Raw genomic sequence first — 24,475 nt, 5'->3', positions numbered from 1 at the left:
ACAGATCCAGAAAGCAAGAGAGAGGGAGAAAAAGGGGAGGGGGAAGAAGCCCAGCTGGGGCTGCTCTCCTCAGTGAGACAGGAGAAGTACTGCAGCCAGGGTGCTTGCCCGGGAGGTCCCAGAACTTTAGGTGGAGATGGGGCACAAGATGCTGAGCTGCTGCTATCAGGCCTGATGAAGGCCTGTCCAGGGTTTTCCCCTGGTACGAACTGTCCCTCTATGTCACCCCAACCCAGAGACCCACCATCTCAGAGCTCTGCCGATGGAAGGAACCAGAACTTCCTTCCTCCTACGGTGACCCCCTTAGATTCTGCTTTGCCGGCCTCATCAAAGGACGGTGTATTTCTGGTTATTCCAAAGGCAAATCCAGGGTTGGGTGGAGCTGGGGCTACAGTGGGTTCCTCTTTGTATCCCGTCTGTCCGGTGCTCCCTTCTCACTCAGTACCTCTCCTCTCTCTGTCTCTTTCTGTCTTGGGAGGGGGCGGGGTCTTGACCTGACCTCGTATCTGACCATTCTGCCTCAGCACTGAGTGTGAAGACCCGTCCCTGGCTCAGCTTCTGAGCCGTGGGGTGACTCACCGTGGCCGTGTTTCCTTCCTTCGCAAGCTCGTGCACAGTTAGAATTTGCCAGGCATCAATATTGCTTTCGTCCTTTTCAAGGATTCTGGAATTGGACAAGAAGGACATGAACTGACAGTGTTCACAGCTCAGCGAGGATGGGATATTAGAAACATCTAGTTACCTTTTAACAGCCATTCCTTTTCATTTTAGTTTTATTATTTTGTAATTATATGTATGTGTGTATGCCTGTTTGATCCCCTGAAGCTGGAGCTACAGTAGTCATTGTAACTCAGGCTGGCTTCAAAATCCTTCTGCTTCCACCCCCAGAGAGCTGGATTACAGGTGTATGCCACCACACTTAGCTCAGGGTTACTCAAATTAACAACAAAATTGCAATGGGATTGGGGTAACCCACACTGAAAGAGGTCTAGCCAGGGCTAATGATTCTGAAAGCATGGAGACCCCAAGGCAGGAGCTCTTGCTGTTTTTTCCATTTGGAAGCCAAAACCACAAAGCAAAGCAACACAACTTTTAGGTGGCTCAGGGGATAAAGGCAGTTGCCACACAAGAGGGGTTCTCTCCCTAATCCCCAGGACCCACACAAAGGATGGAATGAGAAGGTCAACTCCACATTGCTGTCCTCTGACCTCCACACTTGCCATGGTACATGTGAGACTGCACACACACAAACACACGCACGAGAGAGAGAGAGAGAGAGAGAGAGAGAGAGAGAGAGAGAGAGAGAGAGAGATTACTGCAAGAGCAATCAGTGTTCTTAAACTATGAGCCATTTCTCCAGCCCCTCATTAAACTATGGTTTAAAAATTGAAATTGAAGGGTTGGAGAGATGGCTCAGTGGATTAGGCACTGATTGCTTTTGCAGAGGACTTAAATTTGATTCCCAGCACCCACACACAGTGACCCATAACCATCTCTAACTCTAGTACCAGGGGATCTGATGTGCTCTTTAGACCTCAGGCACCAGGCATGCAACAGTACACAGACACACATGCAGACAAACACCTGCATGCATAAGATAATAAAGAACAACCGTGGTGGCGCCTGCCTGCTGGTCCTCACGCCAGCTGCTCCCACGCCGTCGCCGTGCCTCATTTTGGTGGCTCTGTCTGCACAAGGTCCACAGCTGTCCCCTTCCTCACCCTATACCAGGCTTTCTTGTGGGTTCACGGAGACTTCTTATCAGCTATGAATGCTCGGCCTTATCTTAGCTCTTATTTTATTCTGTTTCTCTTTATCTACGTTTTGTCTGTGGCTTTTTACCTTTCTTCCTTCCTTCTTTCCTTTCTTTATGTATATCTTATATATATCTTACATTTCCTGCTGTCTCCATGTCTGGCTGGTGGCCCCAGGCATGTCCCTCTCTTTCTCCCTTGTTCTTTTCTCCTTCTCTCATTCCTAAATTTCTCTTCCTACTTATCCTCTCTGCCTGCAAGCCCCACCTATCCCTCTCCTGCCTAGTCATTGACTGTTTAGTTTTCTATTAGACCAATCGGGTGCCTTAGGCAGGCAAGGCGAAACAGTGACACATCTTTACATAATTAAACAAATGCAGCATAAACAAAAGTAACACACCTTTACACAGTAAAGTAATGTTCTTTAGCATAAACAAATACAACACATCTCTGTCTAGTTAAAATAATAATCCACAACACACTCCTCCAGTCAGGACCCAGGAAGACGCAATGAGTCAATGTTCAGTTGCTGCCCTCACCCCTCTGTCCCGGAAGCCAACCCTGTCACCATTCACAGCTCCTCTGTCTCCTCTTTGCCCCCTCCAGTGTAACAGGAGCCACTTTGGAGGCAGAGCCGGGAGGACATTGAGTTCAAGTACAGTCTGGCCTTCATTGTGATACCTTGTCTCAAAAGCATTAAACCTAAATCTAGAGAGAAGGCTCAGTAGGTAAGGTATTAGCACAAGCCTGAGGACTTGAGTTCGACCCCTGGATCCATACAGTGGGAGGGGAGACCCAACTCCCGGAACTTGTCCTCTGACCTCTGCACACACATTCACGATGTTGGTGATAATTAACAAGCAAAGCAAAATTTAAAAAAAGAAAAAGAAAACCAAGCCAGGTGTAACTCCAGCACCTGGGAGGCTGAGGCAGGAGGATTGCCATAGGCTTGAGGCCAGCCTGTGCTACATGGTGAGTTTCAGAACAACCTAGACTACAAACCAAACTTGAAAAACAGGCCAGTCGTGGTGGCTTAAGCCTATAATCATAGCTACTTGCGAGGCTGAGGCAGGAGGATCTGCCTAGGCCACAGAATGAGTTCAAGGCCAGTCTGGGCAACTTAGTGAGACCCTGTCTCAAAATAAAATTTTGAGAGGGCTGAGGCTATAGCTCTGTGGTAGAGTGCTTCTGTAGCTTGAAGAAGGCCCTGGGTTCCATCCCCGGCACCCCAGAATACCTAAAAGGCAGGAGGCCTGGCACGTGGCTCTTCCCTCACCTGTGTCCAGTTTCGACCGTCTGGTCCCAATCTTGCCGAGCCAGGAACAGCCTCATCTTCAGGACCAAGGCCGGCAGGAAGTTCCCTGAGGCCATAGTGACCTGGTTTACCACCTCCAGGGCCCCGGAGAAGTTCTGCTGTATCAGGTAGTATGTTGCCTGTGGGAGCCCGAGAGAAGAGCCTCCACCAGTGATGCAGGGGCAAATTCAACCTCAGGGGATGGGGGGCAGGATGGGCAGTCCAGATCCTCTGACCCGCCTAGAGCCCAAAGACCCAGAGTTTAACTGGAGGGGCCCAGCTGTCAGGTAGCCAGCTGGGAAGATGTTCATTCTGTGTGACTGGGGACTCAGTGTTAGTCACCGTTCCCCTGGGGTATCCCGCCAGGAGCTCTGAGGGCCAGAGCAGGACTTCCAGAGAGGCTTGAGGGCTGGGATGGCTCAGTTGGCAGAGTGCTTGCCTAGCATGGGTGAGTCCCTGGGTTCTATCCAGGCTTGGTGGTGTCTCCCAGTCCCTCCTGTCCCTCTGTGATCTAATGATGATGTAGTCATTTTGTAAGGACAGACAGACACATAGAAAGATAGCAAGAGATCAGTTTTCTTCTCTCAAAGACGGAGCCAATGAGGGACACAAAGGAAAATAAAAAAAAAATCATTCAAATTAAGATCAGGAAATGCAAAACTGGCAGAGTGCATGCCTCCCCTTTCTTGTGGCTGCTAAGTCACTAACAAGTGTGGGGAAGATGGAGGTGGGATGGGAGGAGCGAAAGTCAGAGGTGGAAGAGGCCAAGAGGAAGACGGCCTGACCCAGGCCCAGGCAAACTGAGGAAGGTACTGCCAGGCCAGAAACTCCAGGCTAGCCTTAGCTACATAGTGAGTACAAGGCCAGCCTTGGGTTCATGGGAGCCTATCTCAAGACACCAAACAGGGACTAGAGATGTAGCCCAGCGGCAGAGGGCTTGCCTGGTGCGTGCGAAGCCCTGGGTCCAATTCCCTAGCATCCAAAACAACACAGAACAGAATGAGAAGGACTGCCACACAAAGCAAGGACGAGTGGGCTCTGGACTGGTGTGACCGTGGGCTGGCTGCTGGCCCTTTCTGGGCCCGCATCTCAGATCTGGCCTGAGTTCACCTGGCAGCTCTCTGGCTCCAGTGAGCCAGCCAGAGACTCCCCCACTTCCCTCTGCCCACCTTGCCCATCAGCCCCAGCACATCTTTGGTGTCCTGAGTTCCTTGTTCCAGGTACTTGATGGATTTCTTCACGACGTGGGGCTTATTGGAGGTGAGGTCCACCCAGCCTTTGAGCACGTAGCCCTGGGAGGAGAACAAGTGGGAAAGGTAAAAGTCCTGGGTCCTTCACAACCTCTACCCGAGCTAGCTCACCTCCCGCCCTCTGCCATCTCCACATCGTGGGTGGGCATCACCTCGTGCAGATCCCAGTGGGCTACCTCCTCTGCCGGGTGGTCACTCCTGCCTGCACTGCCTGTGACATCCTGACGCCTCTCACTTTTCAAATCAGTCCACATCCATCTCCTAAGGACTCACAGGTTAGCCTGGCAGCTCTCCCCTTCACAGGGACCTCTCCTTCTTACATCCCCACCGCTCTCCACACCCCACAGCTCTCTGTCGCTCCTCACTCAGGCCCCTTTCCTGTAGCAGCAGGGACTGGTCACTGCAGTCAGGTCAACAGCCCTGGGGCTAGGGCGGGGCTGCTCTTGGACCTCCGACCAGCACACAGCTTCTTCCAGTTACAGGGAGGGCTAAGCCTGGGAAGCAGCATCGGAGGAGAGGGGTGCTTGGGAAAAGCCCAGCATTGAGCACCTCTTGATAGTCCAGGGCAATGCTTCTCTTTTCTCTCCTAAGGAGACAATGCCTCCCTCTAGAGCTGCGCACAGTGCATCTGTTTCAGACATGTCAGTTCTCACCCCTCCCCACGGACGAAGGCTTACACTCGTGAACATTGCTACGAGGTTTCCGAGAATGTACAGCCTGAATGGGCTTCCAGTCCCAGATCAGCACCAGCATGAGGTACTGACCACTCAGGTCCATCAAGACGCTGCAGAGAGGGCAGAGCAGAGTGTCTGACAGCTCACTTGGGTTTTCAAAAGAACCAGGGAACCTGGACTTTCCCTTCTTGCTTCTTTCCTTTTGAGATAGAGTATTGCCCTAAAGCCCAGACTGGCTTCTTGCTTGCCTCTCAGGTGCTACGGGGACAGGCATGTGCTACCATCATGCCATGCCTGATTGTCTATTTAAATTTTATGATTTCTTTAAAGTGTTTTATTACATTCATGTATGTATATATGTATGTATATATTAGTATGTGTGTGTATGCGTGTGTTCACACATGTGCCACCATACGGGTTCCAGAGATCAAACTCAGGTCATCAGGCTTGGTGGTAAATGCCTTAACCTACTGAGCCACCTTGCTGGCCAAATCGTCTGATTTTCTACATGTCAGCGACTAATTCAGGATATTTAAAGAATACGGTGGCAGAGGGTGCTCGAGAGATGGCTTAGTGGTTAAATGTATTGGCCTGCTCTTCTAGAGGACCCTGGTATGAGTCCCAGGACCCACATGGTAGCTCACAACCATCTGTAACTCTAGTCCCAGGTATCTAGCATGGTGCATGGACATAAAAGTGGTCAAAACACCCATACACATAAAAAATAAGTTCAAAACAAAAAAAAATGTTGTATTGGGATGGGTATGTACGGCATGGTGCCTGCCTTGGTTCCATTCTCAGCATTGAATAAGTGCACCTCCAGCACTCTGGAGGTGGAGGCAGGGGAACAGAAGTTCAAGGCTATCCTTGGCTGCAGTGTGAACTACATGCAACCTTGTCGAGCTGCAGGGTCAGGCTTTGGGTATAACAGCTGGTGCCACCATCACCAGAAGCAGCTGTAAATGCTCACAAGCCACTCTCGAGAGCAAGGCTGTTGTGTTTGCTCACAGAAGGGGTTGGGAGCCTCACGTAGACCAGCTTGCACCTCACTGCTGGGTGCATGTCATTTTGCCCTAATTGCAGGTGGCCTTGTGGTCATGGGAGGTGCTAAGGTACACATGGGGGGGTCCTTTCAAGAGAGATTCCGTCTATGCGGTTATGGGGAATTGGTCATTCAGGCTGTGGTGAGGTTGTTTTGGTTTGTGTGGCTGCTTTGGGGTCAAGTCCAATAGACTCATTGTTCTACCAAGTTGGACTTCAGAGGATATTGGTACTTTGGTCTGTCCTTGATGGGTGAGAGTGTGCTTGTTTGTGTCTCTCAGGAAAAGACTATGCATAGACCCAGTCTCAAAAAAAAAAAAAAAGATAGGCCATAGGAAAGCAGTCTAGAGACAGGACGCTGCGCACGAATGTGACGTGGCTTTAGACAAGGTACAGGTGTGAGGTTCAGTGCCCGGATATGGCCCTGGTCCCAGGGCTCTCAGGGAGTAACCCTGACGATGTGTCTGGATACTGCTTTGCTTGGCTGTGGCCCTGAGATGCTCTCGTACCTCTTTGGAGCCACTGCAGACCTTCAGCATGTGGTCAACATATTCCCTGGCCTTGTCGTGGTGGCCTATGAGCCAGAGGAAGAGGCTGGCGTAGTACAGGGCAGTGTCGCTGGCCGTCTTGCGGATTTCCTTCAAGTTGCTCTCCAGCTCCTGGACTGCTTCTCCGTCTACATCCAGAAGAGAAAGAGGCCTAGTGAGACCAAGAGGTTCTCATCTGCACCAGTGATGACTGCCTCACGGGAGTGTATACTCATGGGCTCAGCTTACTGTCTGGAAGGCACCCCTCCCCACCCCACGTTCATCGGTGTGCTGAGCAGACTGACTGAGCCCGAATCCCTAGCTGAGGTCCACGCCCTATCCTGAGCAAGAGATGGGAGTCTACATTGGCACTTCTCTCTGACCTACAGACTTGAGATTAAAAGCACAATTATTTAGAATGACTGGCTTTCTTTCTTCTCTCTCTCTCTCTCTCTCTTTCATTCTAAGAATCTTGGTGAAGAATGAAGGACACTTTCAAATGCATGGTCTGGAGGGATGACCTCTCCTGTCATGCTTTCTGCTTGCTCCCTTTCAGGCATCAGGTCTTCTCTGAGGCCTGTTGGGTGAGCATGAGGGATGGTCTGTTTTGGCTGACTAACAGCAGATCCAAGTGGTCTGTGTTTGCCCCTCCTTCAATAGCCCTCCAAGGGCTTTGTCTGTGCAGTGGCTTTTCCTCTAGGGGCCTGGTCCACTCACCAATGGTGTCGCAGCACTTGTGAGCATAAAGCAGAGCGATGACAGAGCACAGGGACATATCTGGGTGGCTTTGGATGCTCTCCAGCTCACTGATGGCATCATGGATACGGTCTATAGAAAGAGCATTATACACTGTTCTGCTCTGGGGTCCCAGACAGACAACAGGGGACCCCTGTTAGGTAAGTGCTACCTGCGTTCACACACACAATCTAGGGACAAGCTGATTTGAAAGGTCCCCTCTAGGGACAACCTGATTTGAAAGGTTCCCAAGAATGTGCACTTCCTGGAGGGTGAAGCTCTCTGAAGGCCGTTGGCTCTGTGGTCCAGGCTGGTAAGGGGAGGTCTGTGTGTGTCTGTGATCAGAGGTCAGAGGATGACCTTAGGTGGCTTGGGTTTTGTTTGGCTGTTTATTTTGTTTTGTTTTGTTTTGGTACAGGGTTTCTCTGTGTAGCCCCTGGCTGTCCTGCAACTCGCTCTGTAGACCAGGCTGGTCTCAAACTCACAGAGATCCACCTGCCTCTGCCTCCTGAGTGCTCTGGATTAAAGGTGTGCACCATCAACGATCGGTCTAGTAAATGCTCCTTACTGGTGGGCCATCGTCTCTAACCCTACTTTGTATTTTGTCTTTGAGAAAGGTCCTCATATACGTCAGATGGCTTGGGACTTGACGTGTAGTCTAAAATAATATTAACTTCCTAGCGCTAGGACATGCGCACATCACTACACCTGGCCCACCGGCTAAGAGCCTTGGAACCCGGAGGTGTGCCCTAGAATGAGCCTGGGAACCCTAGGGGGCTGGAGTCAGTTCTGAAGAGGCACAGGACATTCTCAGTTCCATTTATCCTGAATGTCCCCAACATTGGCCATAGGCTGCTCAGACAGGTCTCAGCGCCTGGGCTCTGTTTAAGTCCCGCCCTCTCACGTCTATGACCCACTTTCCTGTACTCAAGCCTCCCACTTCTCTTTTCCCGAAGTTCCAGCTCTCAGCTTCCGAGCACGAGGAAAATTCAACAGTCATGTAGCCCCCCCCTCTAACAACTCATTCTGCAGATAGGGAAACTGAGGCTCATGGCAGGTACAGTGAGCCAAGATCTCAAAATCCAACCTGAATACAGACTTCACGGGTTATCAGCGGGACTCTGCAGGCAGTGTGAGGCTGTTTCCATGGGAACTAGGCATCGGGATGCTGCCCGAGGATAAGGGCGAGGATGGTACCCGGGGTCAGCGCAAGGCCTTACCTTCCCCGAGGACTCCATAAGCTTTGAAGAACTGCAGTACAGGGTCATTGCTGTACCTCTCTAAGCCCACACTCGCAGCCTGCTGCACATGGTGGAAGTACTTTTCCTGGCTGTAGTAAATGATCGAAGCCTGCGAGGAGACATGGTTGGAATAGCCTCTGTCCCCGTCTCTGTTCTGACCCAGGCAGGCCGCACTCCTCTTCAGTTCTACACTCAGGAAGGGAAAGGCAACAGCCAGGCCTTGCCTTCTCCTTCTGCAGCCCTGGGAGTCACTCCAGGTAGTTTTTGTAGGACAGAGTTTATAGGTGATTGGGCGGTGGCAACAGATTCTGGCTAAGATGCAATGGAAACAAACTCAGGCTTGTTATGCGGGGGGAGGGGAGTACGGAGCAATAATTGGAACGAATGTAGGAATAGCTGCAAGAACAAGCTAGGGACCGTTGTCATGGGCTCTATGTCCATCATCGTCGTAGTCAAAGAAGCTGAAGGTCAGGGAGATACAGCTCCACAGAGATCACACTGAGATTTCAAAGTCAAGTCTCACTTCCTCTAAGGTTTGTGGGTGTTGAATTGAGGATAGATGTGGTTGGGTCGCAAAAGCCTCACAGGCCATTTGAAAGAGCCTAGACATCAACTCAGGGCATTAAACAGGAAGCAGTTGGGATGGTTTAAGCAGGGGAGTAGTGCTCTCAGATTTTTAAGATTGTTTTGACAGAGTCTTCTTTTGACAAACTGGCACCAAACTCAGCTACATAACCGTGGATGACCTTGAACTCCTGACCCTCCTTCCTCACCTCTCAAGTGCTGGGTTTTCAAGCACATACCACCAGACCTGTTTTGTATGGTGGTAGGAATCAAACCCAGGACTTGGTGCATCCTCTAGGAACTAAGCTACGGCTCCAGGGACCTCAAATGTATATTCTAAAGAAACGAGTCAACGTAGGGAAACCAGTTTAGGGGTGTCTAGGGGAGACATGGCGGCTCTGGCTTAGGAAATAAAATCAAATAGGGGAACTCTGGAGACATCTGGCTTGTTGGGTTAGGACTAGGGTTGAGAGTGGGACACAGAAGAGAGAAACAGCTTATAGCATCTACTGAGACGGGGCGGGGACACGGGAGAGGCTTGGGAGGGAGGCTAAGAGGAGGATATGACAGGATAATGGATATGGATTTAGTTTGGGGAGCACAGGGAACAGGGTCAGGTCAGGGTACTAATTTGAGGCTGGGGGTACAGAGGACACAGGAAGCAATACATTGGCTGGCTGGGGAGTTGGGGAAGATAGGACGACTCATTGATGCTGTCATAGGAGTGGACAGAGGGGTAGGGATGGTTAGGGGTGGAAGTGTCCAAGAGTAGAGATGGCCTGAGCGTAGCTGGGTGTGTAGTCAGGCAGAGGTGGGCCAAGCGCAGATGATGAGGGAGCAGAGAGTTGGCCCCGGAGCAGAAATGGCCAGAGAGCAGAGAGGTGGCCCCGGAGCAGAAATGGCCAGAGAGCGGAGAGGTGGCCCCGGAGCAGAAATGGCCAGAGAGCCGAGAGGTGGCCCCGGAGCAGAAATGGTCAGAGAGCGGAGAGGTGGCCCCGGAGCAGAAATGGCCAGGGAGAAGAGAAGTGGCCCCGGAGCAGAGAGGTGGCCCCGGAGCAGAAATGGCCAGAAGGCAGAGGGACAGGCCAGGGCAGAGCTGTCTTGGCAGCAGAAGACGCCCGGGCACAGGCGGCCCAGCGCTCACGCACCATGAGGGAGGAGTCATCGCTGCTCATTGCTGCAGCCCGGCTCAGCTGATGCCTGGCTGAGCGGGATTCCCAGCTCTGGCTGCCCAATTCGCGACCCGGCTCGCAGCCGGAAGTCCGAGGCGCACGCGTCCTTGGTAACCTGGCAGCCGGCCTGTTGCTAAGAGCTGTGACATCCGGGAGGGCGTGGCCTGCCCCACGTGACCAAGCCACGCAGCGGAGGGAGCGGGCGGACATGGGGCTAGGGGCGAGCACGGAGCAGCCGGCGGGCGGCGAGGGCTTCCACCTGCACGGGGTAAGCCGCTGAGTCGGGGTGGCATCGGGAAGGGTTGCACAGCTCCGGGGCCCGCGGTGACCTCCCTGCCAGCTTGAGTAAGCTCAGCGCACCCGAGACCAGAGGCCCCCTTCTGGGAGACGCAGTGCAAGGGGCTGGAGGAGCGCGAGGGCTTCAGGAAGACTGCAGGAGGGTGAGGTGGCCAGAATGACTGGAGTCAGGGTGGGCAATGGGATCCCAGAGTGAAACACCCCGAGACTTGGGGGAGGCCTTACGTGTCACTTGCAGGGAGGTACGAGCGAACAGGCTTATGGGAAGTAGAGACAAAGTGGTTTATAACCTGGTTGGTAAAAGAGGTGGAGGAATATGGTGTTGGGGATAGGAAGGGCTTTGAACCCAGCTCCCCCACTCTTCTTCCTTGAGAAGTGGGTAGATGCAGAGCTGTGTGCAGGCAGGCATGTTTATCAGGTTGGCGCCCGGCTGGTGGTCAACCTGCCTGCCTGCCTGCCTGCCTGCCTGCCTGCCTGCCTGCCTGCCTGCCTGCCTTCAGACAGGGTCTTAGTATTGTAACTCAAGCTGGTCTCCAACTCTCAGTAGCCTTCCTTTCTCGGCCTCTTTTACATTTTATTTATTTATTTTTATTTTTTTATTTGCGATGGTTTCACTATGTAGCCCTGACTGGCTTGGAACTTGCTATGTAGACCAGGCTGGCCTAGATGGGACCTTCAGAGATCCACCAGCCTCTGCCTCCTGAGCCACCGTGCTTCTCTGGTCTACGTCAAAGGAAGGCTGGAATCAGGGCTAAGAAGTGGTTCCTAGCAGGAAAGCCGCGGTGGCTTTGCAGACAGAAGGAGACAAGATTTGTGATTGGGGATTGGCAGACATTGAAATGCATCCCACCAGGGGTGTTTTAAAGCATATTCACACAAGGGGTATGGGTGGTGAGGTTGTGGGTGCCAGGGAAGGCAAGGGGGGGGGCTTGTGGAAGGGATCAGGTTGATTAGGTCAGAGGATGAGAACCCTTCACAGAGGTGTATCGTGTGTATGTGCATGCGAGCGTGCACACACACAAGTGAGAGTGCCTGTACAAGTTGGAGTTACAGGCATTTGGGAGCTGCCCCCCATGTATGCTGGGAACTGAACCTTTAACTCTTTAACTGTTGACCTGTCTCTCCAATCCCTTTGTTTGTTTGTGTTTGTTTTTGGATATAGGACCTCTTGTAGCCAGGATGGCCTTGAACTCCTGGTCCCCCCTGCCTCCACCTGAGCACCTGCACACCTAGCTATAGACGTGTTTTTGAACATATGCTCTGTGGCAGGCAGAACTTCAGGCACTAGAGGAAACACGGGAGACAGAGCATGTCTATTGGAAGCCAAACTGTAGAGGAGGAAGGCCATAAGAACTATGTGTAGTGGGGTACGGGGTTCACTGCTATTGTACTGCTGTTAGAGGTAAAGGCAGGAGGACTTCACGTGTGAGGACAGTCTGTGTGCTACATGGAGACTCTTATCTCGGAAACATATGCGGTAGGCTGAGGGATGACTCAGAGTTAAGAACCCTTGCCTTCTGGACAACCCAGGTTCAGTTCCAGGCATTGTGTGTTTGCATAAGCAAAAGTAACTATGCTGGGTTGTTCACATCTGTCTACAGCTCCAGCTCTAGGGTATCCAGAGTCCTCTTCTGGCTTCCATAGGCATCCACATACACCTGGCATCTGCACACATGGGTGTACAGGCATTCCTTGTGCACACATGCACACAGATCTTTTTTTTTTTTTTTCTTGGTTTTTTGATACAGGGTTTCTCTGTGGTTTTGGAGCCTGTCCTTGGAACTAGCTTTTGTAGACCAGGCTGGTCTTGAACTCACAGAGATCCGCCTGCCTCTGCCTCCCAAGTGCTGGGATTAAAGGCGTGTGCCACCACCGCCCAGCATGCACACAGATCTTAAACATACAAACAAACATGTGCTACATGGTAACTGCTAGCAAGAAAAATAGCTTAGGTTAGGGATGAAGAGTGGTACCCGAACGGGAAAGATGTCTGTTCAACGTTTGAAAGTAAAGAGTGGAGGGGAGAGCTGCAGGGGGCAGGTGGCGGGTTCTGCAAGGGTGCAAGAGAAATCACACCGCAACTGGCTGGTGTGCAGCGTGGTGTGGTCAGGGGAGTGTGGAGGATGAGGCCAGGTGTGCAGGGCCTTCCATGTTGTCCTGAAGACTTGGATAGCCTTTGGTTTTGCAGTGTGGGGGAACCCAGCCTAGGCCTCTGGATGTCGGGGATGTCCCCATCTAAGTCCCCAACTTTTGATCTCCTGGATACTGGGGATGCCGCTGAGCTAAGCCCCCAGGTCCTGAGTTCCTGGATGCTGGGGTTCCAACCTAGGACTCCTGGCTGCCCGGGATGCCGCCGAGTACCTTTCCCAAGTCCGGAAACTTGGTACTTTATTTGGAGATATTGGTTACTGTTTTAGATTTATTTTCATTTTTATGTGTAAGAATGTGTGTATGTGCCTGGTACCCACAGAGGCCAGATTGGGGTGTTTGGTGCCCTGGAATTGGAGTTGTGGATGGTTGTGAACCATCTGGTGGGTGCTGGGAACTGAACCCAGGTCTTCTACAAGAGCAACACGTCCTCTTGACCACTGAGCCATCTTTTCAGCTCCTATCAGAGACTTTAAGTGGGAGATGACTTTACCTACACACACACACACACTTTTTAAAGGGCTTTTTTTCACTTGTATTTGTGTGTGTATGTATGCATGTGTGACGTTTCATGTATATGTGGAGGTTGGTGGAATTGGTTCTCTCTGTCCACTATGTGGGTGCCAGATTTGGTATCAAGTGTCTTCACCTGCTGAGTCACCTCGTCAGTCCCCTATCACTCCCTATGTATGTATGTATGTGTATGTATACATATATGTATACAAAAATATATAATATAAAATTATATATATATATATATATATATATATATATATATATGACAAGTTTCTCTGTATAACACCCCTGGCTGTCCTGGAACTTGCTCTGTAGACCAGGCTGACCTTGAACTCACAGAGATCTGCCTGCTTCTGCCTCCCAAGTGCTGGGATTAAAGGCTGCCATTTATTTATATTATTAAGAGCTGAAGAACGGGGAGGTAACACGTCTGAATTTTGTCATTCCCATCTTCCCAGGCACGCTGGTGATGACCTTGCCCTCAGCACTCAGGCAGTGAGCAGTACTGAACGATTCACATACACAGAAAATGCTGCTGTCATTAGGTTGCGTTTTCTAGGCTCAGATACAGACCGCTTTAAAGCATAGGAGACGTTAGCATCTGGGATACTTGGCACCCAGCTCCTGTAGAGAGTCTTTCCCAGTTCATTCCTTAGGGTTCTTGGTTGGGAGGTAAGGTGCGGGGTTAGGAAAGGCTGAGCATGCCGTAGGCTGGGGGTGGGGTGGGGGCAGAGGCGCACTGGGAGGTGTCAGCAGGGTGGAAAGGCAGTGGGTTTTGCAGGCACAGGTTAAGATGGGCAACAGCCTAGATCATTTCAGTAGTTGGAGCTCTAGTGGGCAGTGTAGACAGTGTAGAGGATCCACAGGCCTGAGTGGGTGGAGATCGTAGCTGGGCAGGGACACCGGGGCTTCTGGGCTCCATTACTGTGGTGGGTTGCTCACATCATGTGAAGGACAGTGACACTTGCCTCTTAGGAGCAAAATGGCCTTACCCAAGGGAGTTGGGGTGGTTTGGAAGTGGCCCTGCTTTGGGGGGACCCCCCACCCTCTAAGATATTCTAGTCCTGTGGTCTTCCAGAGCCTCTAAAGCAGTGGTTCACAACCTGCAGGTCGTGACCCTTGCATGGGTTGAACAACCTTTTTACAGGGGTCTCCTGAGAGCATCAAAAAACAGATACTCACATTCTGATTCATAACAGTAGTGAAATTACGGTTCTATGTAGCAATGGAAATAATTTTATGGTTGGGGTCACCACAGTATGAGTAACTGTATTAAAGGGTCACAGCACTAGGAAGGTTGAGAACCGCTGGTCTAAGAGGGGCAGAGGGCAGATCTCAGAAGTAGGGCCCCTAGAGGGATGGAGCAGGACTTGAAGTCCCTAAACAGGCCAGGGACAGCTTGCCCTTGGGGATGGGCCAGCAACCAACATGGGCTTACTCCCATTGGCAGCTGTGGCAGCTCCAGGTGGCACTCAGGGACTCAGCTGGTGCTGCCGTTAGGAGGGGGTTGCCATGTCAGGGCACAACTGGCCTTGAACTGGAGGCACCTCAGATACTGTGTTCTTATCCGGCTCCCAGAAAGTTCTCCTTCATCCTGGGGAATCCAGTGAAGCACCAAGGATCTGAGGTCACACGAGTCCTGTGCCTTGTCACCTGAACTGTCACCTTGGGGCCTGGCTGATGCCTGGCCCAAGGAGTAATCAAGTGTTCTAGCAAAAGGCTGGAGCCAATGGCCTTGGTGCATCTTTAGGATTCAGGACCTGGGGACAAAGGCTGCATTGAGCAAGGCACTGTGAGGTTGTTTGTTGTGTGTCCCGGGGACAGCTTGAGATGGGGAGCTGGCTGTACTGGCTGTTCTTTAGTGAGCTGGTAGTTGAGACGGGCAGGGAGCACCCAAAGGGGTGGGGAACTCCTGGAGCAGAACTGTGTGGTGGGCGGAGCTGAACTCATGTAGAGGCCGGTCCGGTCCAGTCCGGTCCGGTCAGGTCCGAGCCTGGGATCTGCTTTCCTTCCTTCGCCATCAGGCTGTCGTCCTTGCCTGCTGGACGGGGGCGAGGCTGGCCACTCAGGGACCAGCAGGGCCTGACAGCATTTCTCCTGCATGTCTGGGCTCTCCTGGCCACCCTCCTCCTGACCTCCTGGCCAGCTGCAGCCCAGATTTTGGGTGGGGGACCGTATTCCCTGGGTGTCCCTTACTCCCAGGGCGGTGGGAGTCTTTTCTGGAATCATCGTATGTCACAGTCAGGAGAGGTCATTTTCCTCAGAGTAATCTTGTGTCTGAGGAGGTAGTGAGCGGGAGCTGAGGGGAACCTTGGCAATGGCCAGAGAAGTTGTGCAGGCCTGAGTTCTTTTCCCTGGAACAGGGTTTCTGGAACCTGCGTGAGTCAGGGCAGGGCCATGACTTGCTTCTGCCCTGTGACAGGTACAGGAGAACTCGCCAGCCCAGCAGGCAGGCCTGGAACCCTACTTCGACTTCATTATCACCATTGGACACTCGAGGCTGGTGAGGGTCCCCCCTTCTCCCTATCCCCACGGGGCGCCCAGCCTGCTTCGTCTTGGGTGGTCGAGGGCCAGAGGGACTTCTGGAGGTGGCCACCAGCCCTAAGAAGGCGGCCTTTCAAGGCATATAAGGCCTTTGGACATGGGCCTAAGAGGTCTTTTGCTTGCTTTGTTGTGCTTTCTGGCAGACTTAGGGAACGAGGCTTGGCAGGACTCGGGGTGCCTGAAGCTGGGTAGTGACTCATGGCCACAGTGGCTGCAGGCCCAATCCTAGCCCATGCAGCTGGACCTAGTAATGTTCGAGCATGCCCTCACACAGGCCATCCACGCCCTGACCTGTGTGTGTGTGGGGCAGCCTCAGACTGAGCCAGCCCCTCCTGGCCCATGCAGAACAAGGAGAACGACACACTGAAGGCCCTGCTGAAGGCCAATGTGGAGAAGCCGGTGAAGCTGGAAGTCTTCAACATGAAGACCATGAAGGTGCGCGAGGTGGAGGTGGTGCCCAGCAACATGTGGGGCGGCCAGGGCCTGCTGGGAGCCAGCGTGCGCTTCTGCAGCTTCCGCAGGGCCAGCGAGCACGTGTGGCATGTGCTGGTGAGTACCGGCAGGGTGTGGGACTGGGCAGGGCGGGGGCATGCAGGGGCAGGCTGGCCAGGCCGCCGGTGGGTGGGGCAGGGAGCAGAGGGCAGAGCAAAGCCCTGGGATATGGCTTTGCCCCAGTGTCCCTGTCCCCAGAGGACAGATGAACATTGCTTCTGTGAGCTGTGTGACCTTGGGCATTCCGGTTCCATTTTGTTGTTTTGGGACAGGGTCTCACTGTGTAGCCCTTACTGGCCTGGAATGTATCGACCGGGATGGCCACAAACTGCACAGACCCATCAATCAGCCTTTCTCGCCCGAGTGCCAGATTAAGTGTGCGCCCACCACACCTAGCACCTTTGGGCATTCTTAACTCTGTACTTTAGTTTCTTTCTTTTAAATTTTGTTTTATTATTTTGTGTATATGGGCGTTTTGTCTGCATGTATTATCTGTCGTCTGTGCTCCACGTGTGTGCAGTGCCCCTGGAAGTCAGAAGAGGACCTTTGGTCCCCTGGGGTTGGAATTACCAATGGTTATGAGCTGCCATGTGGGCCCTGGGAATCAAACTTGGGTCCCCTGCCAGATCAGCCAGTACCCTTAACCTCTGAACTGTCTGTGCAGCCCCATGCCATGGTTTCTTTTGAAGGGTGGGGCAGAATGAGCTGCTGGAAGCTGTCCACAGTGTTGATGGTTGCTCCAGGTGAATAGGGACAGACCACATGGTGGTTTCTGTGACCTGTTGCTGTATAGCAGCCACGTGAGCCAACCTCAGTAACAGCCGCCCCAGATGTTAGCGTTCAGTGACAGACACACATACACACCTGGTACCTGTGTGCTTTGGTGGCACCCGAGTTCTCTGATGCTCAGTCTCCTGGGTTGGCGGAGGGAGTGCCCTGATGGAAGGTTTGCTGGTTGGGGCTCTAGCTGCCTCCCACGATTTCTCTGGGGCATCTTTGCAGTCTCACTGCAAAGACAGCTGTGTAGGAAATGGGCCGGTAAAGCAGCCACCCGAGCACTCCTTAGGAGCAGTGGGGCCGCTTCTGGCTTGGGTGATGTGTTCGGGGTGCCCGGCTTTTCGTGTGGGTTTTGGGAGCGCACCTCTTCCTTTTGTGGTGTTAGAGCATGCTTTTGTCATCTACGAAGCTCACGCTACCAAACCACAGCCTGGTTACAAAACAGCTCATAATTAGTGCTTTTTTTTAAAAAAAATATTTATTTATTTATTATGTATACAACATTCTGTCTGTGTGTATGCCTGTAGGCCAGAAGAGGGCACCAGACCCCATTATAGATGGTTGTGAGCCACCATGTGGTTGCTGGGAATTGAACTCAGGACCTTTTGAAGAGCAGGCAATGCTCTTAACCTCTGAGCCATCTCTCCAGTCCCCTAGTGCTTTGTTTTTATTCACAAATAGTTACATTTATTTTGTGTGGGTACAAGTGGGTACATGTGTGCTCTGGTACACGTGGAGGTCAGGACAACACTCCTTCCACCACGTGGGCTCCTGGGGGTGGAACTCAGGTCCAGCTTGACATTCTCTGCTCTAAACTGGCTCGCTAGCCAATCATATATATATGGATGTATATGGATGTATATGCACATGGATACATACATGCTCATTTGTGAGTGCACGTGGAGGCAAAAAGACAATCTTGGGTTCATCCTTGGGAATCTTGTTCACCTCCTTTGATGCAGTGTCTCTCGCATTGGCCTGAGCTCAGCAGCTGGACCACACTCCTGGCCTGTGAATCCCTGGGCTCTGCCTGTCGCCACCTCCTTAGCCCTGACGCAGACCACCTGGATGCTGGGGCTTGAACTCCGGTGAAGCCAGTGCTTTACTGATGGCTCCACCCCCCACCCTCTAATAGCTGTCCCGGGCCGCATGTGGCCATAAGGCCATGGGCTGGACACCCGAGCTCCAGTGGAACTCTCCTAGGAGGAAGGAGCCACTTTCTTAGTCCTCATGTTTCCAGCCTCTGTCTGCAACATGGGCAACAAGGCAGCTGAGCTCAGGGCGCCAGGCTTTGTGGCTCATTCCTTTACCTGCTGTGTATGTCCAAGCGTGGCAGCCTGTAGTAGTGGGAGCGGCCGGGCTGCGTCCCCGGCACCCAGCCGCCCACATGGCTAGCTTATGCCCCGAAATAATTACACGAAAACTGTATTCTTTTAATCACTGCCTGGCCCATTAGTTCCAGCCTCTTATTGGCTAGCTCTTACATATTGATCTAACCCATTTCTAATATTCTGTGTAGCACCATGAGCTGGCTTACCAGGAAAGATCTTAACCTGCGTCTGTCTGGAGTGGGAGAATCATGGCGACTCCTGACTCGGCTTCTTTCTCCCAGCATTCTGTCTGTTTACTCCACCCACCTAAGGGCTGGCCTATAAATGGGCCAAGGCAGTTTCTTTATTAAATGAAAGTAATTCCTCCATCAGCAGCCCGGTGCCATGCCGGCACCTTTTCTCTCACGCAGTACCTTTTGAGATGGGTTCCTCCCTTCAGACCCCGGAGCTCATGCTTACACTCCACCCACAAACCAGCGCCCTCACCCTGGGTAGCGTTTTCCCAGGCACTGGCCTGTGACTGACGCGGCGGTGGAGCCGCAGGTCAGATTTTGGACTGCAGGCAGGTGCTGCCCTCTGTCGGCTAGACTGTAAACCTGGGGAGCAGAGAAGTGGGCCCTGTAAGAAGGAAGTCTCGCTTGAGGCTGTGCTTGGCAACAGAGGACAAGGGTCCTTCTTCCTAGAGAGACAGCCCCCTGCCTCTTCTCTCTGCTCAGCCATGAGTCTTAGTTTTTCTTTCTTACCTCAGGACGTGGAGCCCTCTTCACCTGCTGCCCTGGCTGGCCTGTGTCCCTACACAGACTATGTGGTTGGCTCTGATCAGATTCTACAGGAGGTAAGGAACCCATGTCGACTGTTTCCAGGCCCCCTGAAGGGTTGTGGACAGATGTGTAGTGCATAGGTGTCTCATTTGAGGCTTCCAGGCCAGCGCTGGGAGCAGCCCTCAGACACTGTGTTTCTCCTAGTCTGAAGACTTCTTTTCACTCATTGAATCCCACGAGGGGAAGCCCCTGAAGCTGATGGTGTATAGTTCTGAGTCCGACTCCTGCCGGGAGGTGACTGTGACTCCCAATGCAGCCTGGGGTGGAGAGGGCAGGTACTTCCTGGGGTCACGGGCTATAGGGCTAGATGGGTGGGCTGGCCCGGTGGGCTTGGGCTTCTGGCATCCCTTGGAGGAGACGGAACTGTACCCCAGGGTCCTGAGGTTCATCCCTGCCCAGGATGCTCAGTCATGGTTGTGGGTGGGGGTGGTATAGGTAGGGAGGGCTGTGTCGTGGACAACCCTGATTGAATGTCTCTGGCCTTCCATAGTCTGGGGTGTGGTATCGGTTATGGATATCTACACCGAATCCCCACACAGCCCTCCGGCCACTACAAAAAGCCATGCGGGACCTCCCCGTCTGGTACTCCGGCAGCTAACACTCCACAACCTAGTGACTTGCCTCTTGGTGCCCCACCACCGTGGCCCATCCTTCAAGATTCTTCTAGCACAGAGCTGGGTTCCAGGCACAGTGACTACACGGAGGTATGTGGGAGACCTGTTATGTAGGGATGGGAGGAGTTTCTGGGGAAGCCTCCCATGGGCCTGTGAGCTTCTTGTGCCTGGAGGAGGCCCATCTGCCCCGTATGCAGTAGAAGCAGAGAGGCTCTGCTTGGGTTCAGGGAAACACGCTTCTGACTCAGTTGCCTTGGGAGTAGAGACGAGGCACTGGTGGTCATTTTGTGAGTGGGAAATTGAGACCCTGAAATGGACAGAACCTTGTGTTGCAGTGAGGGAGGGACGGCCGGGCCAGTGGCAGACACGTTAGGATGCATGGTCCCCATGTGTGCCTGGATTCAAGTGAGGCTCAGGGAGTATTCCCAGGTATTTGTGGATACCCCCAGGGTGTCAGAAACCTTTCTCAGTGTGTCTGTTGCAGGGAGGATCTGGCCTGACCCCACCACTCACAGATACTATTTATAGTGCTGGGGTGGGCCGCAGTCAGTTGGACACCTGTTTCTATATTGAATCTTTATTGGTACTGTCTTGACTCCCAATTTCTTCCTTCCTGGCATCTCTAGGCCCTGACACAGGTCCCCAGTGGCTTCACGGAAGGGCAGCTCCTTGGTCCTGGGAGTCCTAGCCATGGTGCTGCTGACTTTGGGGGATGCCCACGTTCCATGGAGATCCCTCTTCAGCCTCCACCTCCAGTGCAGCGGGTCATGGACCCAGGTATGGGACAGGCTCCAGGGGAGACTGAGGCAGCTGGAGCCCTGGTGCTGAAGTGGGCTGCAGGCTCAGGGTTACACTCCTGTAGCAGTGCCCCGGCTTTCCTCAGGACCTGCTAACCTGTGTCGTCCAGTCAAGGGTAGACGGACAGAGGCAGAGAAGGGTCTGGGCCCATTGCCATGGTCTACCCCACGATGTTCAACTCTTTTTGTCCCTCAGGGACAGCCTCCATAGGGTTTGGTGGAGGGTATTGGTAGGGCCAAAGGCAAGTTAGGAACATGGCAGGGGGAGACAGGCTCCCAGATTTCCAATAGTTGGGGTTTTATGTGAGCAGAGAACTGAGCTGCTCTCTTCCCCAGGCTTCCTGGATGTGTCGGGGATGTCTCTCCTGGACAGCAGCAATACCAGTGTGTGCCCCAGCCTGTCATCCTCCACAGTGCTGACCTCCACAGCTCTCTCAGCCTCGGGACCAGAGGACATGGGTTCCAGTAGCAGTTCGCACGAGCGGGGTGGTGAGTGACCTTCAGTGACGCCCCGAGAAACCCTGGGTTTGGGGAGGGCTGCCCTGAGATTCGAAGGTGGGTTAGGGGTTCACATGTTGTCTAACCTCCACCACAGCCTGACTGCAGGGGAGTGACCGCTGAGCTTGGGCCTCCTTGGCCCTACTCTGTTTCAGGGGAAGCCACGTGGTCAGGTTCCGAGTTTGAGATCTCCTTCCCGGACAGTCCTGGTGCCCAGACCCAGGACCACCTGCCCCAGCTGACTCTCCCTGATGGACTCACCTCTGCATCCTCACCGGATGGGCTGTCTGCAGAGCTGCTGGAGGCACAGACTGAGGAGCCAGCAGACACAGAGACCGAGGGGGTCGCCCCAGAACCGCAGCCTGGGCTGTGAGAAGGGTCCGTGAGCTTTGGTGTTGCTTAGCTTGTCTGTATAGCTCCCAGAGGCATGGGCTTTGCCGCGGTCTCCTAGGGTCCCACCTTTACCCCAGTACATGGTCCTGAAGGGACAGGGAAGCTGGGAGCAACAGCATTGAAGCCTCGTGGGTAGGGAGAGGCAGCAGGGCCCGATCTTGAATGAGTGTGAAGACGAGGGACAAGAGAGGCTATGTCTTCCAGCAGCCCCCCCTGTACTGAGGTGGGGTTCCAAGTCCCAGGGCCCTCCCTTCCCATTCTAATCCTTATGCTGGAGGAGAGAGGTGTATACTTGGCCACTTTCTTCTCAAGTTGGAAAAGGCCCTTCTCAGGGATCTACCTGTGCTAGTGACACCTTCCCCTCCCCACAGGAGGGCACACACTCTGTGTGGTGTCCTGTGACCCCCTCCTACCAGGCCCCACATACAGACAACTGCCTGAGTGCAGAAGGTATTCAGCCAGGTCTGATGGCTCCTCATCGAAACCCCTCTTTAGAGACCAGGTGAGAGTGGGTACAGGCCTTCTGTCTGTCCTCAGTGTGAGGGAAGCTGTCCCGAAAACTCTAGGTGCCTTGAGTTTAGAGGCCAAGGCTAGGGGAGGTTGCGGGCTCTGCTGGCTTTCTACAGGCGGTGCCAGGCATGTCCTCTGCAGCTGCAGTCTCCTGCATCATCACTGTCAGCGGCCTTTGGTCGTTTCCCATCTGTGTCCACAGACCGCTTGTAACTCTATGTACAGGGCACTCACTGTGCTCGGAAGCACCGGCCCAAGTCCCAGATGGGCACTAGGAATACATTTATAGCCAGGTCTATGAGGGAGGCATCCCAGGGCCTCTTGGTGAGTGCCAGGAATGTGGGCACACAGCAGGGCCCCCACCACAGGACTGCTCTGGGGCCAGCTAACCTTAGCTCTGTAGCTAGGTACTCTGACCCCTGGTTGCCCTAACTGGAAGGTTCTGTTCCCCGAGAGACCCCCATGAGCAGGTTAAGATGGATGCTGAGGGTGTTTTCTTTCCTTGTAGTCTGCTGTGCAGGAAAATGACAAGTGGAAAATAAACGTGTAAGACACTGAAGTGTTTTAACTAAAGCTTTATTCTATACAACCTGAAATACAGACTCTGACCCTTCCGGCATTGCAGACTGTCCAATTTTCTGGAAACTTATTACTTATTTTGACTAGAGGGGAAAAGAAAGTACAACCATGCTGGGAGGTAAAATCCACCACAGGGGCACAGCTGCCCGCCGCTCAGTGCTGGGCCATAGCCAGTAGAACCCTTAGTGCAGAGGCCCTTCCTGCAAACAGTGCTGAGGGCCAGCACCCCACCCCATCCCATGACCGTCACTAAAAACACGCACCCCGAGTGCACTGTTGTGTCTAACACAGACAAAAAGGACTTCAGTAAAAAAGCCGTCAGTTGCTCTGAGGGAGAACATTTTAATGCCTGGGAAATGTCTTTGCTCACTTGAAGGTGTGGAGGCCATGGCATGTCTGTGCTCCACAGTTAGCAGTAAGGGGACCCCGTTCTGCAGTTGTGTGGATCGATACCTCAATTTGTAAGGAACGGACCTGGACCCATCAGCTGCCCCCAGCAGAACCCGTGAAGATGTAGAAAAGCCAGCTCTCCCCAGTCCCTGCTCCTGTGGGGGACAGGCCACGCGGTAGGGAGGCCACTGGACTGGAATAAACTGCCCCTGAAGGCACTTGTGCTTCTGGCTTTGTTCAAGGCTGTCTTCTGGAGTAGGGTGGGTGAATGACAATGACCTTGGGAAGAATCCAGAGTTGAAGTGTTTATCCCCAATAAGTTAATACTCTGTACAAGATCTGGTGAGTCTACGAAAGCTTTTGATTGTTAGAAAGACAGAGGAAAGATCTGGACGCAGGTATAACAAAAGCCCGCGTATAAAACTGGAAAAACAAACATGGACCACGATATAAATATCAAACCAACTCACTGTGAGATCTCTTTACTCTAATAACATAAACTCTAGGAAGCATTCAAATGAAACCGAAACTTCAGCATGGCCTTAGTTTTGACAGCGTCATGCTGCTCACCCAGGGCAGGAAGCTGTGGCTCCCGCTGGCTCTGCCTGTGAGGAAGACTGGGCGCTAGAGGAGAAAGAGTGGCCATAGCTGCTTGCGCTGTCGTGCGGCCAGGTGACTACGGGGCAGTACTTCACTACACAGGCTGCTGCCTGCAAGTCCGAGTACTGCGCCCTAGCCTTGGAGTGGCAGGTCTTCCTACAGAGCAGAGCCGAGACTGGGCATTTCGTGGCCATTTCTCCTGAAATGGGCTGGCTCTTGAGCTGCGCGGCAGTGATGGTTCCCATTAGAAATAACTCTTACATGATGATGAAAACAACTTTTGTTCTCTGTAATGACAAATTTGGAAAAAGCCTTCATAGGTACTGCATGAGTGGAATGTACTTAGAAAAGCTGCAGAACTCGTGGGTTTGAAACTGAAATGCGCTGACAGATGGCCCAGCTGATGTTCTCTACCAAGTGCTAAGAGACAAAGGTGGGTCCTTCCAAGGAGTCAGCCAAGTCTGCACTGGCCTGTTGCAGGTTCTCTGTACATCTCGAAGGACAGTGCCTGGGGCTCGTCTGTCCTTGCACTGATCCCTGGGGACACCTTAACCTATGCATGGAGCCTGCTTCTATATTACATCTCGATTAGTCACGTCATCAAATCGGCCGGCGGAGCTCCTGCTCCCAGTAGGGCTTGGCGGGCTTCCTAGGACTACTCGGGGCCACAGAGGAAGGTTGATGAATAACCCAGAGCACGGCCCACTCTTCACGTGGACTTCTGACGGTAATGGAGCGTGAGGTCTCCACCACTCTTCCATATGAAGTGCTTTACTGTTCGGAGGTCCATATTTGGGTCCAAAACCTGAATAGCCAAAGTGCATTGAAAACATTAAGGTCACTAAAGGCATCCTTAACCAGGGGCTCTGCCAGGTGGCCCAGAGTGCTCCCCACTGCCCCCTCTCTACTTCCATCC

At 52.8% G+C, this 24,475-nt stretch overlaps 3 protein-coding genes across 9 annotated transcripts in view; 1 reads left to right on the top strand and 2 right to left on the bottom strand.

The window, feature by feature from the left end:
• Positions 1 to 10,265, bottom strand: part of Ttc21a (tetratricopeptide repeat domain 21A) — a 32,067-nt gene extending 21,802 nt beyond the window's left edge. Inside the window, exons 1-7 of the mRNA XM_057767394.1 lie at positions 10,229 to 10,265; positions 8,496 to 8,625; positions 7,258 to 7,368; positions 6,523 to 6,689; positions 4,218 to 4,340; positions 3,031 to 3,188; positions 580 to 664 (exon numbers count right to left, since the gene is read on the bottom strand). Of these exons, the coding sequence (XP_057623377.1) occupies positions 580 to 664; positions 3,031 to 3,188; positions 4,218 to 4,340; positions 6,523 to 6,689; positions 7,258 to 7,368; positions 8,496 to 8,625; positions 10,229 to 10,255 (801 nt within the window). The 5' untranslated portion in view covers positions 10,256 to 10,265. The remainder of the gene's footprint in view (positions 1 to 579; positions 665 to 3,030; positions 3,189 to 4,217; positions 4,341 to 6,522; positions 6,690 to 7,257; positions 7,369 to 8,495; positions 8,626 to 10,228) is intronic.
• A 160-nt stretch (positions 10,266 to 10,425) lies between these two features.
• Gorasp1 (golgi reassembly stacking protein 1) lies at positions 10,426 to 22,558 on the top strand. Of its 2 annotated transcripts, none has more exons than XM_057766579.1 (9): positions 10,426 to 10,520; positions 15,636 to 15,716; positions 16,103 to 16,306; positions 19,106 to 19,192; positions 19,323 to 19,453; positions 19,669 to 19,882; positions 20,419 to 20,569; positions 20,926 to 21,078; positions 21,243 to 22,558. In XM_057766579.1, the coding sequence occupies exons 1-9, from the start codon at positions 10,461 to 10,463 to the stop codon at positions 21,458 to 21,460; spliced, it is 1,299 nt and encodes a 432-aa protein (XP_057622562.1). In that variant the 5' UTR covers positions 10,426 to 10,460; the 3' UTR covers positions 21,461 to 22,558. The 2 variants fall into 2 exon arrangements, with proteins under 2 accessions (XP_057622562.1, XP_057622563.1); XM_057766580.1 differs by lacking the exon at positions 10,426 to 10,520 and adding an exon at positions 15,189 to 15,377.
• The window catches only part of Wdr48 (WD repeat domain 48), a 36,246-nt gene continuing 34,321 nt past the window's right edge, over positions 22,551 to 24,475 (bottom strand). For all 6 annotated transcript variants that reach the window (XM_057766576.1, XM_057766574.1, XM_057766575.1 and 3 more), the window contains one exon: positions 22,551 to 24,364. In XM_057766576.1, the coding sequence (XP_057622559.1) occupies positions 24,269 to 24,364 (96 nt within the window). In that variant the 3' untranslated portion in view covers positions 22,551 to 24,268. The remainder of the gene's footprint in view (positions 24,365 to 24,475) is intronic.

This window comes from Chionomys nivalis, chromosome 4 (genome assembly GCF_950005125.1).
Source record: "Chionomys nivalis chromosome 4, mChiNiv1.1, whole genome shotgun sequence".
Lineage (NCBI taxonomy): Eukaryota > Metazoa > Chordata > Mammalia > Rodentia > Cricetidae > Chionomys > Chionomys nivalis.
The sequence above is the reverse complement of the archived record's forward strand: the minus strand, read 5'-3'. Positions and strand labels throughout refer to the sequence as shown.